The 16,991-nt window shown below is 43.0% G+C and overlaps 2 protein-coding genes across 2 annotated transcripts in view; one reads left to right on the top strand and one right to left on the bottom strand.

The window, feature by feature from the left end:
- Window positions 1-16,991, bottom strand: part of LOC108051793 (zwei Ig domain protein zig-8) — a 52,775-nt gene that overhangs the window by 9,941 nt on the left and 25,843 nt on the right. The window contains exons 2-4 of the mRNA XM_017134014.2: window positions 11,918-12,084; window positions 2,736-2,813; window positions 2,531-2,663 (exon numbers count right to left, since the gene is read on the bottom strand). Coding sequence (XP_016989503.1) covers window positions 2,531-2,663; window positions 2,736-2,813; window positions 11,918-12,084 — 378 coding nt within the window. The remainder of the gene's footprint in view (window positions 1-2,530; window positions 2,664-2,735; window positions 2,814-11,917; window positions 12,085-16,991) is intronic.
- Window positions 6,684-10,384, top strand: LOC108051792 (E3 ubiquitin-protein ligase MARCHF4). Its single transcript, XM_017134013.2, has 6 exons — window positions 6,684-6,829; window positions 6,895-7,420; window positions 7,968-8,102; window positions 8,951-9,170; window positions 9,225-9,286; window positions 9,760-10,384. Exons 1-6 carry the CDS (start codon window positions 6,811-6,813, stop codon window positions 10,187-10,189), a joined length of 1,392 nt encoding a protein of 463 aa, XP_016989502.1. The 5' UTR covers window positions 6,684-6,810; the 3' UTR covers window positions 10,190-10,384.

Below are 16,991 nucleotides of genomic sequence, written 5' to 3'. Positions count from 1 at the left end.
AATTAAATCGAGTAGGGGCGACAACTTGGAGTCGTCTGAAGTTATCTATGTGCATAAACATGCTTCCACTGCCGACACCTAGTTGGCAGTACCTTTCTTCGTTTTTCTAGAGTCGAGTCGAGTACATAAAGTTGGTAATTTAAGCAATTGGAGCGGCTGCTGCAGCATTAAAATGTCAAAAATATTGCGGCCAAGGCGGAAGGCGTTGGGTGGTGCTACGGAAAAGGCGGAAAAGTCGGCCCAGACTGAAGGCGATTTATGTTTATGATGCTTTGGTCAACTTGGCGCTGTTTTGTTTATCACTTGCCGCGCCCTCTGCTTTTATCTCGCCCCTCTTCCTTTTTTTGCCTGGCTGGCTGGCGTGTAATAGAATTTTCACTGGCTTGGAAAAATAACAGCAGCAGTGGAAGAAAAAACACAAATTTATGGAATTTTTAGTGCACAATTTTTTATTTGCATAAGCGCATAAAAATTCTGGCATAACAACAAACTTGTTTGCAACGACAATGACGGCATACCCAGCACAGTGGAGTCACAATTGAGCGACTGAAAATGAGGGCCGAACAAAAGCGTTCAAATGTTTGCTCTTTTATAAACATGACATATTTGACTATTGTTTTAGTGATTTCTATAAAATGTTTGTACTGGTACTATTAAATATAGTTTATTTGCCTTTACCCTTTGATTTGTACCAGCCCAACGGCATTTTAAAGTGCTAAAACTATGGTTTTTGTGGTTCTTACACCACTGTCTCCACTGACCTGCTGTTTGCTGTTTCCGCGTGAGTGGCATGTCGAATATTTTATATGCACATTTCTTTTTGGGCATTCAAATGAGTTCCAGCCAGCCTGGGAGTTATAACCGCCCACTAATGTGGGCGTGGCCGGGCTATATGCAGCCGTTTCGCAGTCATTTGCATTTCCGCAAATGTAATATTTATGACTCTATGTGTCTGTCTCCCCGACTCGGTGAGTGTTTGAAGCTGACTTGTCAGCCTGTCAAGTTGCCGGATCCCAGCCCTGGCATGCGTGTAAACTTATATTCAAAGCTCTCGTCCATATTCCTGGGCGCACTAAAAGATTCATAACCGAGTCGGTCCGGGGGCTGACCAGAGCATTTTATACTGGCCAAAAGTCGTTTGTCCGTGTGGCTAAAACAACATCGCACACACTAGGCAAACATGTTGTGGGGAAATCAGAGATCAAATAAGCTCATTGAGGGCACTCTTCCGCACCAGAAGCTTTTAGCCAAATGCATTTTGCTAATATCAAATGCGATAAAAATGCACCGAACAGGAACGAAACCGAAAATCCACAAACAAGCGTGTTCCAAACGTTGGGTGAGTGCGGTGTGTGCTCCCAAGGATAACGTCTTTCAGGACTCGAGGCCCAGCCATCCATCCGGGCTCAACTGCTGATGTGTGACAAGGGTCCTGGCCCTGCCGAACCAAGTGCAAACTAATTACCCGGCCAATTGCCAAGACAAAGAGGTAAGCACTGGCTCACGTTTAACCCTCAACTTCTGCTGCTCAGCAAGCCAATTTGCACATAATCGAATTGAAAATTTTATAATCACGAGCAGCAGAAGAAGGCAGCTCGACGGGTGGCCGAAATGGCTGCCAACTGGGCTCACATGTTCCGGGCGGAGGGATTGAGAAAATAACATGCATATTGTATGGCTTGCTTAAGCTCCTGAAACCTGCATAGCTTGCTCAAAACTGCCGGCAAGCTTTAAGAGCTTAGCCCATAAAAGTAATCACTTCAGTGGTTTGTGACCAGTTCTCAGCCAGCCTCCTTTTCCGCCTCCTTCATTTCGATTGGCCTACTTTGCAGTGCCGGATAATGCTCGAACTTTTGATTACAAGCCTCAGGCTCAGGTATGAGTCAGCTATTATGGTTATGTTATAGTCCAAACTGTTGCGTTTATCTAAGAAATACCAACATTTTCAGGAATAAATCAAAAATAACGACTGTCGAACCCAACCTGTTTACTTTGAAAAACCACAGTCGAGCTTACACTCGAAATCTCTATAAGTCCGTTGCGAGTGCAGGGGTGAAACTAGTTCTCTTTCCTCAAAAAACAATTAAATAATTTCACTATTTCTATAAATTCCATCGTAATGCAAAAAGTTGTACCCCTGTGTAGCAGAGTTCCCCCAACATTTTAGTCCAAATTCACCCCTGCTTTAAGTCAATCTAGTTTTACGAGGGTTACTGAAAAAGTAGCACACTTTTTTAATTTAGGTATGCAACCTAACCAAAAAAACAAAATAAAAACATTAAACTTTTCGTTTTGAAAATTAAAGCAAAATTTTGTTTAAAGCTCAAAGTGCATTTGTGGAAAAACAAACTATATTTTGAATAAACTAATTTAAAACTTCTTATTTAAAGCATTGTCATTTAAATTTAATACATTTTTTAGCGAGCAATGAATCTGTTTGTATGTTAAGTATGGTCAAATGGTCAAACGAAATTTAGTTGTTTACTCTGGTCAACAGAACGTTAGTTAGAGAATTGTGGCCATAACTCACCCACAACGTTGAAAGTGTACGACAGGGACATCTTGGGCTCCGTGTTGATTTGGCACTCGTAGACGCCGGAGTCACGTGGCTGTGGATACTTGATTTGCAGGGTCCAATTGGCGGAGCCATCGGGTCGCAGAACCTGCGGCGAAAGGGCGGAAAACTTTGAGTCTCCACCCGGAAACGGGATGTGGGGAGGGGGGTCCGCACTCACCTGAAAACGCTGATCGGATGTGTAGGTGGTGCTGCCGGCGGTGAGGATATGCAGATCACGTTTGCGTATCCAGGAGACCTACAACGAAAACAAGGGATCGGAATGAAGTGCTTTTCTCAGTTGGATGTGGGACCGCTTGCCGCTTGGCAAAGTTTCGGGAGCATTACAAATTCCGCACTTAAAACTTTTTTCTCGCAAGTGAGTTAAACGTGTTTTGTCTGCTGCTTCCAACACTCCCAGGAGTTGGGATGAGGTGGCAAAATGAAAAACAAAGCGCAAAGTTTACTTTCCTTTTATTTTTTCGTGTTCCGGCGTTGGTTAATCTTTAGCATTTTGCTTTTCGTTACTGGCATTTAATCAGCAAACAAACAAAGCACAGCTGAAATACAACAGAAAGTTGGCGAGCTTAAGCCGAGTACATTTGAGCGTGAAAAGGACAACATTGCGTATACGCCACGTCGCTAGGAAATGAAAGATGCCCATACAAATGGCCCTTGACAATTGCAAACTCTTTAAGCCAGACTGGTCGTAAGGTCAGTCTGTCAGTGGGTCGGTTCAATTTTGTCAAAGCTGCTTGCTCAGCGCGATTTCCAATTGTTTCAAATAGCCTTCAATCCTTTTCGAACCGATGAAAAAGGAAAACGGCAAGCAATGAGACAGCTTTGACGCCATTTTCAGCCTTTATTTGGGAGCATTTTTATTATTGCTTGAATTACATTTTCATTTGATTGCCTAGTGCCCTTTCCTTCGCATTGGCCTTCGTCCTTAGCTGGAAAATCTTTTGGGGAAAGCCATTAACCATGATTTTCTGTGTCTCCCTGCCCGAACGGCCCGTGATTTCTTGCGAGCCCGACGCCCACACACTTTGTGCCCTTTTTGGCACATTGTTTCCAATTTATTTGATGACCTTAGTTGTTGTTGTTCCCGGCCATTGTGATACTCAATTTTAATTACATGGAAAAAGTTTTGCTCCTCTTGCTTCGCTCCCACACTACTGCAGGAAACTTTAAATGTTTGCCGACTGTCAACATTAAAGTTGAAAATATGCCAGCTCATTAATAAATTTAATTGCTTGGCCCCGTGGGCTTCCCAGTGGAGTTGGCCATTCCACTATTTAGGCCAGCCAACTATTGGCCATCTAATAAATTCATTCGATTTGAGCCGAATTCGACACACTGCCGAACGAAACTGGTCACGTAGAACGTAAAAATAAAAATCATTCGCTTGTAAAACTTTTATGCGCCTGCCGCTTTTACGCCCCTCAGGATCGTAAGCGAATTGTCTCGGCCAAATGTAAATTAAACCGCTCGGCGGGGGGAGGCGGGGGGAAAGGTCAAATCTCGGCAGCTTTGGCGGCGATTTACCCGTTCGATATTGTCGGCGGCTCACAGTGCGTATGAGTAATACCATGGAGCAAGGCAATTGCGTTTCTGCACGCCGTAAATCGAGTTCGAAATGAACTGTAAACGCGACAGGCGGCACAAGCTACTACATACTACTAAATAACTATCGAAATGGTTTCTTTTACACAGCAGTAAGCTTTTCATCCGATTCGAAGTCGCTCAATTAGATATTCCAGGCCAGACTTAAATATTTAATTTCTCTGCTGGAAAAGGCGAAAATCAAAAGTGAAAAGTTTAACAACTCCGGCCAAACTAAAGCCCGGCTCTCAGCCAGATCCCCTGTCAAGAAGTTGTCCCAATCTCTGCCGCACGTTGGATTTCACTGGCGAGGGACAGGTTTCTGTCCCATGAGTGCTGAAACTTTGCTCGGGGTATAATTTTCGTAATGTCTTTAGGTTTAAATAAATACCGCAAGCATAGTTTTATATTATTTAACACTTTGTGTTCGCTGCGGCCAGAAACTTTCACTCTGCCTGCTCCACTTGCACCACGGCCACGCCCACTCACACGCCCCCTTTAACTCTTACTTTCTCTTTGTTTTTCTGTCATCTCACAGCAAAATGCCAAATGAAAGAAGTTTCAGCTGAGGTTGCCAGTGAGTGTGTGTGTGTGTGTGTGTGGGTTCGTGTTTGTGCGAGCGTGTGGAAAACTTGGCGAAAATACATTAAAAACTTTTCTGACGCATTTTCTGCGTCTCTAACCAAGAGAGACTTTAAACTTGGCCAAGCACCGACAGAGCCAAAAATAGTTGCAGTTGCAGTTGTTAGTTTGTTGCCACTGGCTTTGTCCGAGCTTAGGAAATGGTGTGAAAAGTTCCATTAGGCGCTGCGAAAAGCGGTTCCGATTCGCAATTTAGTGGGGCTTTGCCTAATGAACTTGCGATCCAAATTAAATTGTTTTTCCTGCGAGTCAACCGCGTCTCGGACTTGACAATGGGCAAATAAAGACTTCAATGGCAGCATTTTGTAAACAAAGTTGTAAACAGATTTCGATTTATTTTTTTTCCCGGCCACCGTTTCTGGCAACGAAGGTTGTCCTGTCGGCATTAAAAAGGGTTCGCTGCCTTTTCACAAAGCCTAAAACTTTGTTTAATATACTTTTTTCCAGCCGCCTCACTTGCCGTTGATGCCGCTGGTATTACACGAGTAAATTGCTTGTGCTCATGTTCGCCGATGTAGCCGTTGAGCGTTTATGGAAACGTTGCGCCACTCGGCGCGTAATAAATCAACAGTGAACGGACAATCCTGTGAAGTCAAGTTGAACAAGCGGATTCAACGCCAGCTTCCGGCAAGGGCAGTCGAAAACAAGAACAGAAGGTTGGCTTCGGGGACCGAAGATTAACATACCCTGGCCGGCCAATCATTCGATTTAATTGCCTTTTTGAGTAATAAGGGGTACTTAAATCAATAGGCATCTTAATTTGATAATCGACATGGAAAAGCATTTAACATTGGTTAATAATTTATTAACAAGATTCTGTTAAATTAAATCTAAATTCTATATAAAGAATGATCTAATTACCTTTCATCGGTTTTGCTTTTATTGACGTTTTCATTCACAGAAGTCTACACATTGAATGAATTATCTTAGCTTTAAATGTTACATTTTTTACAACTACCTTTTAAAAAAGAACTTATACATTTAAATAAAAGACTTTTAAAAAATGTTTAAAGGAAATTTATTTTTGAACTTAGGTAGTTGTAGAGATTGCTCAGGAAGTAATGGGTTTTTCATTTAATTTGGAGAAACAATACCCTCTGAAAGAGTATCAAAAAAGCACGCAGCGAAAGCCGAGCTCCACTGACAGTGTCAGCTGATATGGAAATGGCACCCATCCCTCGGTCCACAACAACCCCCCACCCGGAAAACTCACGGCTAACGAACTAACGGCACGGGCATAAATTACCCGAGGAGGCCTGCTCCGCGTGGAGTGGCGCATAATGGAAGCCAAGCGCCGGCAAAGTTATTTGCCGTAACTGTTACACTTTCAATTTTGAGTTTATGGATGCAGCAGGGGCGGAGGTGGGGGGCGGAGCTGGAAGCGAAGGACTTGGGGCGGGATGCCCGTAGAAGCCGGTTTTCGCGTGGGCACTGACAGCGCGGTTCCAGTCTGTCAATTACAATTAATGTGGGCGACTTGGCTGCGGGACAAGTTTGTTTTCCAGCCAGCGCATGCTGAACTGCCTCCTTTAAGCCATGCACCTTCCCATCGAAAAAATAGAAAAAATCGATAAAACAATATGGTTGGGAATATCTTAACATGGCATATCATTAAGAAAACACAGCTCTTTAAAAAGAGTTTCTCGAAACTGCAGGAAACAGCGATTAGATCATATTAAACATACAGTAAACAAATATAAAACTTTTTAAATGGCCAACAGTTGCACTTGATAATAAATACATAAATTCTATAAAATATCTATACGATATTAAGCTACCAGAATTATGGTATTGCCTTAAATATATAGAACAGAAGTGTAGGTTTTTGATCATATATCTGTATAAAAGCAAGTATTCCTTGATATATACGACAGTACGAATAACCTAAACTAATATTTCCACCCGAAACAAAAGGAAAGCAAAAGCAACCTTAATTTTACACAGAAGATGTATTAAAATTTTTGGTTAATTTCGGTATCCAACTGGCCAAAAATCGTCAAACAGATTAAAGAATGGAGTGCGAAAAGTGTGGTTGGTTTATGGGGTTCCTGGCATCTCGTCTAGAGCTCAAATGACATCCTAATTCCTTCCCCCAGACACCACCAGCAATGCCGGCGATCACAGGCTCGATCCGACTAGGAACCCCGTGGACCTCAAGCCGGATACCACCCTGGAGATGGAGATTGAGGAGGCTCTGTCCTCCAGCAGTGCCGACGACACTCCACCGGGAATGATCGTGGTGGAGACGCGCATCAGTTGCTGGGAGAAGCTGCAGCCCCTTCAGTCCTTTGAGAAGGACGCCACCACAACGGATGTGGAGGCTCACGAACTGCCGGCCTGCTCCGTTTCCCTGGGTCTCAAACCAAATGTCCAGTTCCAGAAAGTGCCGCACCCCTGTCATCCACTGGTCAGCACCGAGGCCGCTTCGGTCGCCGCCGTCTGTGTCGCCCCCGTTTCTGCACCCATACCCACAGCCACCGAGTCCATTGCCACACTGCGGCACTGCATCGATGAAACCACTCAGTGCAACAACCTGGGCTACGAATCCATTTCCAACGAATCGGTGCCCTCTGTGGGATCGCTGGTCTGTCGCATTTGTCACAACGCCGATAATCCCGAACAGTGAGTAAAATTTCAGGTGACATAATAAATCAGGGGATGATGAATTTCAGTTATCCTGCAAGTCATACTAACAAAAAAACTTAGCTAAGTTCGATTATATGCATAATTCCTTTCCAAAGTTTTAAAAAGTCACAAAATAAACTTTTTAAAAGAGTTTTTCCTATGATCAGAATTTGCGTTAGATAATACGCAATCAACAGTCAGTATGCCCCGATTTTAATCTACGTTTGCAGGGTGCTGTAACTTCCATTTAATTACGTACGTGCAGCCGCAAATTGTGCAAGAAATTAATGGCCTGGCATTTAATGTATTTAGTGCAGGGCCCGCTAGCGAATGCATTTATTTATTTTAATTATTAAAATTAACACTGCAGGCAACCCGTTCCAGTCACCGTTTTGTGATTCGCCCACTTTCCCCAACGAGCACGTCATCCCTGATTATCTGGTTGGCTGTCGTTTTAATCCCCTGATTTTTCATTGTTGCCGCTGTTTATCCACCCACTCGCCCCACTGAAACTTCCGCCTCTTCCGCTCCGATTTGTTTGCAGACTTGTGTCGCCCTGTTTGTGCAAGGGCTCGCTGACATATGTCCATGTGCACTGCCTGGAGCGTTGGATTAGCACCTCGCGCTGCACCACCTGCGAGCTGTGCCAGTTCCAGTACAACACGGAGCAGACGCTGCGGTAAGTTCAAGACCACACTCGGAAAAGGTTTTAAAATTCCCTATCAATCCTATATAATTTACTATAAGCTTAAGGGGTTACACCACTCCTAAGGTTCTAATATATGAGTTACAGTTTTCGAAAAAACGTTATTTCAACAATATAGCGTGTCTTATATAATAGAAATAATTGTTGAAAAAATACAAGAAATGACGGATATTTTGATTTCTTATTAAGCAAGCGAACAACTATTGTCTCTCATTGGGTATTTCCAAAATTCTTTTGTAATAATTGTACCCTGCCATTTTCCTCATAAATGATCGTAAACTTTAATTTAAAACAAAACCTACAAAATGTCTGATCCGAATTAAAGCAGAATATAATAGATATTTGAGTATCTTCATGAAAAAGCTTTTAAATCAATTGTTTTCGTCATTATTTGAAGCTAAACGTAATTTTTAAACTGCTAAAACTTATGAATATTTTACAGTAAGCTTAAGATGAACTTTAAGTTTGCCGTTAATACGAGAAAACAATTCATTATTGGTGGTGTAACACCTTTTCAGTTTTCCAGAAATCGACAGCTTATCCCGATTTTTGAGGTGACTTTTTTCTGAGTGTAGTTAGCATGTGGCTTTCGGCCAAAGTCAGTTGGCAGGTGCCATTCGAAGCGGCAGCAGATGAAAAGCGCCTGCGGCTCAGATCTTTTTAATCAGCTGAGTTGGCGCAGGCTTTGTGGCTGATTCTGTGTCTGCTCCTGTTTCTGTGGCAGCGGCTCCTCCTAATTGTTAGACCGGCTTTGGCTTTGTTGCGTTGTTGTTTTGTCGTTTTGTTGGGCGGGATGTGCACTTCTCCAGCTTCCGTTGCAGGTACACCTGTCTGCAGTCGCTGCGCCTGTGGTATTCGCGGGCCATGAGTCGCAGGGCGTTGCAGGAGGACTGCCAGATGTTCTCGCTGCTCACCCTGGTGGCCTTCGGCATCATCGGCACCCTGCTGGTGGGCATCCAGTACTACGCCCTGCACACCCACTCCTGGGGATTGAGCAAGCTCTGGACCAAGTCCTGGATGCTGTTCTTTTTGTTCATGACGGTGGGGCAGGTGTTCGTACTTCCGCTTACTCATGTCTAATGTGCCCGCCCTCAGATTACCGTTTACTTTGCCAACATATACATGCTGATCAAGTCCCAGTTGACGCCCTGGTATCGGTAAGATATCGCTATTATATACCATTTTGGACATTAGATTAATCATTTAACAAAAACAAAATTAAACTAAACTTAACAAAAATTGTGTATAATCAAAGTTCTCAATTTGTATTTCAAAATATTTATTTTATTATGGGTTAATACTTAAAAGCTTAATTTAAAAGGCACCTTTATAATTTTAAGCTTTCAAATTTAACTTAGAGATTTTAATTATTAGATCATGTTTGAAAAAACATAGGTTTAAGCATCTTAACCCAAAAAGATGCAAAAGTGGTTATTTAAAAATTTTTTTTTAGAAAATTCACAACAAAATTGTTACGTAATTTAAAAATAAATTGTTATTGAGTTAAATTAAAAAAACCTTAATTTATAATAGTTTTTAGAAAATTGCTTACATAATTGCCAAGTTATTTAAAAATAAATTCATATTTAGTTGAATTTCAAGAAAAATCTGTTGTTTTTCGTCCCCATAGCTGGTGGCAGTCTGCGCGGGACATAAAGCTTATCCTTGAGAACCGACGGCCCTTTCCCAATCCAAGCCGCTTTCTGAGCCCATTTCACGCGGAGACGGCCTCGACGACAGCCTCGTTGTTCACCCACCACGATCAGATGGAAGGGCCCATGCCCAGCCGCTCACCGGTCATCGTGATCAGCTCCAGCGAGGAGGAAGTTGACGACAAGTTGGCCCACAAATGGGGCACACGGCTGGAGAGCGAAGTTCTCGCCGCAGTGGTGGCTGCCACCGTGGAATCGATTGCTGACGCAAGTGCCCGCGAGAGCGACAAACAAGCCGAGCAGCAGCCTCAGCAGCAAAACCAGTCACAGCAGCAACATCAGTCACAGCAGCAACATCAAGCCCAACAGCAGCAGCAGCAACAACAGCAACCGAAAGGTGGCAACTGAAAGGGCGATGACAAATACTGGACTGGGTCTCGGGGGGATCGGGAGTTCCTCACTCCTGGTTCTGGGCAAGTAATTAAGGCTCAAGGACATGGATTTTGCTTGGCTTTCGTTGTTTGCATGTCATTTGTTTAATGTAGTTTCAATGCTTTTAATGAACTTTCCCGATGAGAGCTCGAATTAAATGGGTAAACTTGAGTCCGCGCGCTGATGATGTTGTCTGTGGGCGGCGGAGCAACTCCTGTCCTAGTTGCTCTTCCTTTTCCTGTCTCGGTTCGTGCCTGCACTTTGGCTGCTTCCTTCAAGGCGCACAACTTCCGGTTTCCGGCCCAGGCTTTCCCGCCCCCGTCTCCTTCACCTCCCCCGACGGGCACCCTAAAGCGGGCAAATTAAAGCTGATAACACGGGGCGCACGAGGCTGATGGCTGAGCCAGTCACGTGATTGATGGCTCATAAATTAGTCATTTTGCCAGAGCAGCAGTCTATTTTAGAGTGTGTGTGTGTATTTGGGAGCGGGTAGTGGGCGGGGGCACTCGTTAAGGATGCCAACTCCCACAGGACGTTGCTCTGTTGTCGCCCGTCTTGTTTGGCCATTTTTCTCCCAGCCTCGAGTGCAGCCTCAAAATCACCCGGTAATTTGGGCTAGGCCCCCCGTATACCCTTGCTTAGCCCTAATTCTCCCTCCGCACTTCCCTTTTTCTATGGCAAGCCATTTAATAACAGCACGAGTCCTGGCTGCTAATGCACACTGGTTCAAGGACCCGTCGTTGTGCCTGAATTTTGAATGATTGGACTATCTGTCACCACTCTTTGGTCCACTGTGAGGATCCGCCTGCTGGCCAAAGGGCTAATCCTGGCTAAGAGATGCGAGCTGGTCGCCCACCTAATGTGCCAGTGAAGTTGACATATTAGGACCAGGCCCACGCTGTCACGCCCACCCGCCCCTCGTTTGCGTACGGGCCATATTTGGCAAGGGGTTAACAACCCACTGCGACCTTCAATCATTTGGCTTTCGACTAGTCCGAGACGAAACGAACCGGACCCCAATGGTTTGGCAATCACGGACGGAATGATTGAGTGCCTGCAAATCCCAAGCGGAATTTTCATTTATTTTGCACAATTTCCATATGTTAAGCCATTGACTTTCGTACCCTGCCTTTTAGGCGTTTATGCAACGCTAACCAGTATGTATTCCAATTGATCGTTGAAAAAGTTTTTTTTTTCCCTTGTATGCCTTAGGCATGTGTTAATCAATTTGTACCATTTCATTAATAAAGGCTGTACTTAATATTTGCATTTGATTACTTTTAATTACATACAGTATAATTAATTTAAATGCATTTTACATAAATTATTTCAACATTAACACCATGCTTAGTGAACCTTGCATTGTAAAAATTAAAATACAAATTTGGACTGCTTTACGGCTTTTATTAAAGTACTAATTATTCAAAAATCTGAACAATTAGGAATAACAGACTTTTTAGTTCTTTCACACTGTGTTGATTTTGTCTTTTAGCCTATTAATGTTAGCTTTAAATTATTTCAGCAAACATTTTAGAATTTGAGCGTACAATTGAGTAGTTATTGTATCTGTCTTTATAACTTTAATGAATATTAGTAAACAAATTTAAGAGCAGGTTTCTGGAACTCTAAAGAAAGGGTATTTAAAGTGCGGTCCTCCCGAAACAGCCTCCGATTCTGCGATATTTTTTCAAACTTTCTACTTACGTCCTTATCGCCGAGCCGCTCCACACGGCAGTGGAGGAAGCCGGTCTGGCCGACGGTTACGGTCAAGTTGCGCGGCACATCAAAGTCGAAGTAGGGCAGCAGATTCGAGGGCGAGATTGTTGTTGTCGTCGTTGTGGGCGGCGTGGGCGCCAGTGCTGCGCTGTAGCCTAGAAATATAAAAACAAATGGGGACGGAGGTCAGCGGAATGGTGCGAAAGCAGCGGCATAAAAACTTGTGCCAAATGGAAATTTATTTTCATTTTCATTTGCACATACGTAGCAACGTATTGTTGGTTTTAGCGGGGCATTCAAATGCCCCGGGCCTCGTGGCTGCCAAAGCCCTAACTGAAACTGAAATGTAATAAAATACGCATAAAAATTCTGCTCAAAAACGAAGCAGAAAAACAAATAAATGAACGCTCAGAGGGATACATACGAGTTTGTGTATGCCACCAAAAAATCCTCAACAAACAATTATACTTTCTTTTTTATTTCTTTCGGCATTTGTTTGCTGGTGCGTGAGCTTTTGATATTGGGGCGAAGCGGGGTAATGTATAGGGTAGTAAAGTGCTATGGGGACTTAAACTTAAAAATACTTAAAAACCTAGCTCATACGAGTGAGCAATAATGTCCAGTACTTTACCGCAGACAGGCAAACAAAAGTTACGGATCCCAAAGAAATATGGATAATATTGCAAACTTTATTAAAGTTTAGTTTAGTGAGATTTGCACAGAAAGGTTTGAATAAAAATATATACAATATATCTTTAAAGTGGGTAACGATAAAAAATTGAGTCTTTCATAAAAGTAGAAATTTCCAGCCTTATTTGAGGATCAAAACAAAACTTTTTCTTTTATTTTGGTGACTACGAAATCAGAAGACCATTTTTCTTAAGTTATCGGACAAAATATAAGCGCAATTATGTGCCCCTTTGTTCTTCGCCAATCGAAAAGATGCTAATTATGATGGTAAAAATGTTTTCCGGACATCAGCACACTTTGGCAAGTTTATGGCCACGGAAAAGTTGGCCCACTAAATATGTCAAAGCTGGACAAAAGTTGTGTCCTGCAGTCCACTACTAAAAGCCAAGTTAGATAGCGGCTTGGGCGCCAGGAAACGGTTGAACTAAGTTCATCAATACGCAACGCGGAGGCAGATGGGGCTCAAAGGAAAAGCCGGCCAAACTTTTGCACATCAAAGCCCAGTATAAATCGTCGCAGATCGCATGCAGCCAACTGGAATACGAATAATTGAATGAGGCGATACGAGTCGAACTCCTGCTGCTGGCGTCGGTTTATCGAACTCCGGGCTGAACTAGCAACCAGGAATCAAGCAAGGACCCCCATCCATCGCCCCGAGTCGGAGGAAAACTGCTGTTGCACATTTCCGTTTCCGCACGCGCGCAAGAAAAAGAAGTGAAAACTTTCGCCAGGGCACGCACACACGCACACACGCACACACCCACGGCCACACGCACAACCACTTTCACCGAAGCAGCTGGAAGACATACGCAAACTTTTCACATGCGTACCAACGTGAAAACATGAATCGACTCCACCGCATCGACAGTGGTTGGACTTGGTTTGGGTGGTTCGCTGGCTGTCGGGACATGACAAATTTTACGATTTACTTTTTGAGAAATTTCGAACACAAAGTTAAATTTAATGCGCACCCGCAACATTTTCGTACGTGCGGCTTTCCATCTTCGGGCAATATGCAAAACATTTCGGCATAGATAATAACCATCGGGAAAAAGTTTTGTTCGTTAATCGAAGCGGAGTTGCTCTTTTGTAAAAAAAACATAATGTTATGTGAGGAAAGTTTATAAACAAAAGCAGATTTTAATTTTGGCTTTTGTTTTTACAATCGGCTGTGCTTTTCCTGTTTAGGTTATTAAGTTTTCAAGGTACTTATGATCTTACGAAAGAAGTAATTAAAATATTTAGATACCTATATGCTCCCACTTAAATGATGATAATTTTCATTCAAAAAATTAGAATTAACTTGCATGTTGTCTTGATGGAATTATAGGAAACTAATAAAATTACAGCACCGATTTATACATTTTAAATACCTACATAAAACTTGTATTTTGTTTAGTTTTTCGTGCTAATCATAAATTTATTTATACTTTTTTGATATAAGCGTTCTCGTAATCAAAATGGAAATCTTCATTAAATGCAAATTTAAATCTAATTCTTAATAATATTATATTATAATGTTCAAAATTAATTATATAGTTTTTTAAGATAATTATTAATGAATAATGATTTCCAACCTTAAAGGCGGAAGACAAAGTACCCGCTAATACTCTACTCCGCTGCCGCATCCACAGAGATAGGTAGCAGGGTATCAAAAGCGAGCGAAAATTAGCTTAGAAATGTTGCACGTATGCGTGCGTGGCGCATAAACAGCGTGGAAAAGCGTGGGAAATTCGCTGAGCGGAAAACGCGCAACGCCAGAGTGGAGGGAAAGGGAGTGGGACAGGGAAGTCGGTGCTGAAACAGAACTTAATTTATTGTTTATCAGCGAGCATGCAATTTATGGGCAGCCCTGAAAAGATTTTCACACAAATTTTTGGCCCAGCCCCCAATTTTGTGGGCGTGAGGGAACCTTGTGCTAATTTTAAGTTTATGCATGGAAATTTGCTCACGCTGTGAAAATTAACGATGCGGCTGCCGGGAAATGCCTAGCCCAACTTGTCGAAGCCTCCAATTTGCTGTTAGCCAGTTTGTTTGCCCCGTCATTTCGGCCCACTTTGGCTATCGATAACAGCCGAACGGCAGCTGGCGGCTGTCAGATTTTGGCTTTGGCTTTAAGCGTGCGCTTAATCAAAAAAGCTCGGCGCCTGCAAATTAACATGATGCATGGCGTGGCCAATGGGTCCGGCCCCTCAAAACTGTCACCCCGGAGCCCCTGAGCTGCGGTTAAAGGACCAAAAATATTTGCCGACTTTCCAACCCGAAAATTAGCAAATGTGGTGGAAAATGTTTGCGGTTGTGTGTGGTTCGCGTGGCATAACATATGCATATTTATGGGGACGATTGGCTTGGACCATAAATCGAAATCGCCAGAGATCGATAGACAAACTGTTAAATCAAGGCCGCCTTAATTGAGCGTGAAATTTAGTTAAGGTACACAGTATTTTAAAGCGTTTTTGTGATTCATAAGAAATATAAGCAAAAAGAAATCATCAAAAAAAACAAAAACTACTCAAAAAACATTTTTTAAAAATATATAATGTTATGTTTTTATCCTATTAAAAAATGCCAGTACTGATTTCCTTTCTGCAAATATTTAGCAAAAAAAAAAGTGGGAAAAGGCTGCTTTCGACCACGTATGATAGTTTTACGGAGAAGACTTTTATAATATTAACTATTCTAAAGCTTAATATCCAATGAATAGCACAACAAATATTACAATCGCCATGCAGGTAAAATTATTAGCCAGATTTGATGCCAATAGTTATTGATAATAAACACGGCAATCAAGCTGATATAGGGAAGAGCAAAATATTTTCAAATAGAGATATTAAACCGACAGTGCTTTCCTTTCTGTAAGCTGACAGAACTTGGTCTTTGGCCTAGTTAACTTCGATTCGAGCCCGACATCAGCATGTGTGCTTGAAGCGGATTCGAAAGCCAAGACTCCTTGACGAGAAGCGAGGAAGCTTTGGATTGTCCATGATCCCGGGCACTTAAGGTTAAGTTGCACTGACATCGCAATGATGCCTTGAGTGGCAGTCGATGCACTCGACGGGGCACCATCTCAACTTGGCCCACAAATGTCTAGACGAACGGAGCGAGGGGTGGTGGGGGAGGGGGTGGCTGGAGACGCAGCTTGAGCTCCTTTAAATATGCTGAACTATCGATTATGCTGGCTGAGTGTTTCCGCTTTGGCTCCGAGCGAGTGAACAGAGCTAAATATTTGTGCAGCAAATTGCTCTGACACTTTGCCACTCTATTTGCCAGGACAAATTAAACAGAAATTAAATTTGTCAGAGAAATATTGGGCATTTAATCAGAAAGTTATGTTTGAACAGGCACAAAGTAACCAAAAGTAGTCAAAGGCAACGAAGTCATTGGGCCAATTTCGGGATATACATATATTTTTTTATAAATTCAAAGCAGCCTTTGACTCGAGGATTTTCGTATTCTTGGGCGGCAAAGTTTTTTGTCGTGTGTCGCCATTTTTATGGCCGACAATGTCTGCCTTTCCCCACTTTCCTCCGCTCCGCCCAGCCATTTCATCACTCAGTTGGCATTATAAGTGCCGCATTTGGAATTTATGATTATTTTTTCCTTTGCTTTTCTCTTCCCCTACCCTCCTTCCTCCGGCAGGCTAATGTGGTCATATGAATGCTTAAATACAAATACGCATACAAATCGGGGCAAACTATAAAAACAGGCGGTCATGACTCACAATGAGGCACGATAAGTGAGCGCGGCGACATTTTAGGCCATCATGTGTGAAAAACTGCGACTCTTGGCAGCTCTAGGAAAACTTCGTTAGACAGCGCCAACGATGTCGCATTTCAATGAGCATAAAATCCCATGAAAATGTTGCAAAGATGAACCGCCGTGCCACCCAGCCCCCACTCCCACTGCCGAAATCTGTCTGTCTGCGTGCCTCATTTAAAAACCGCCAGTTCGCATTTGCATGCGCATCGCATGTCACGCAGAAATACCCAAAAAATCTTTGGAGAAAAAAATGGGAAAAAATCGGAAATGAAATCAGATAACGCCCGCTGAACGCTGCGACAAGTGACGGATGTGTCTCGTAAATGCTTTGACGAAAGCGAGATCGTTGGGCAAATGAAAAATAAAAGCCAGAAATTATCTGAAATCGGCTCAAGGCGTCGCCGCTCAATCAAAGGTGAACAAGTGGGGGACACTTGCCACCGATAGCTATGTGTCCTCGCATCCTTGTATCCTCGCATCCTGGTATCCTCCTTGTGGGGACCACATGCTGCACCCTCGAGCGTGTTGACAACGCCACCAGCACACATAATCATTTTCTGGGGCCACAACTGCTGGCGTTGGCAAGTTCGCACGTCGAGACTCTCCAGCTGAG

The sequence above is a fragment of the Drosophila rhopaloa genome, unplaced genomic scaffold, assembly GCF_018152115.1.
Source record: "Drosophila rhopaloa isolate 14029-0021.01 unplaced genomic scaffold, ASM1815211v1 contig_115, whole genome shotgun sequence".
Lineage (NCBI taxonomy): Eukaryota > Metazoa > Arthropoda > Insecta > Diptera > Drosophilidae > Drosophila > Drosophila rhopaloa.
This window is presented reverse-complemented; position numbering and strand designations above follow the sequence as displayed.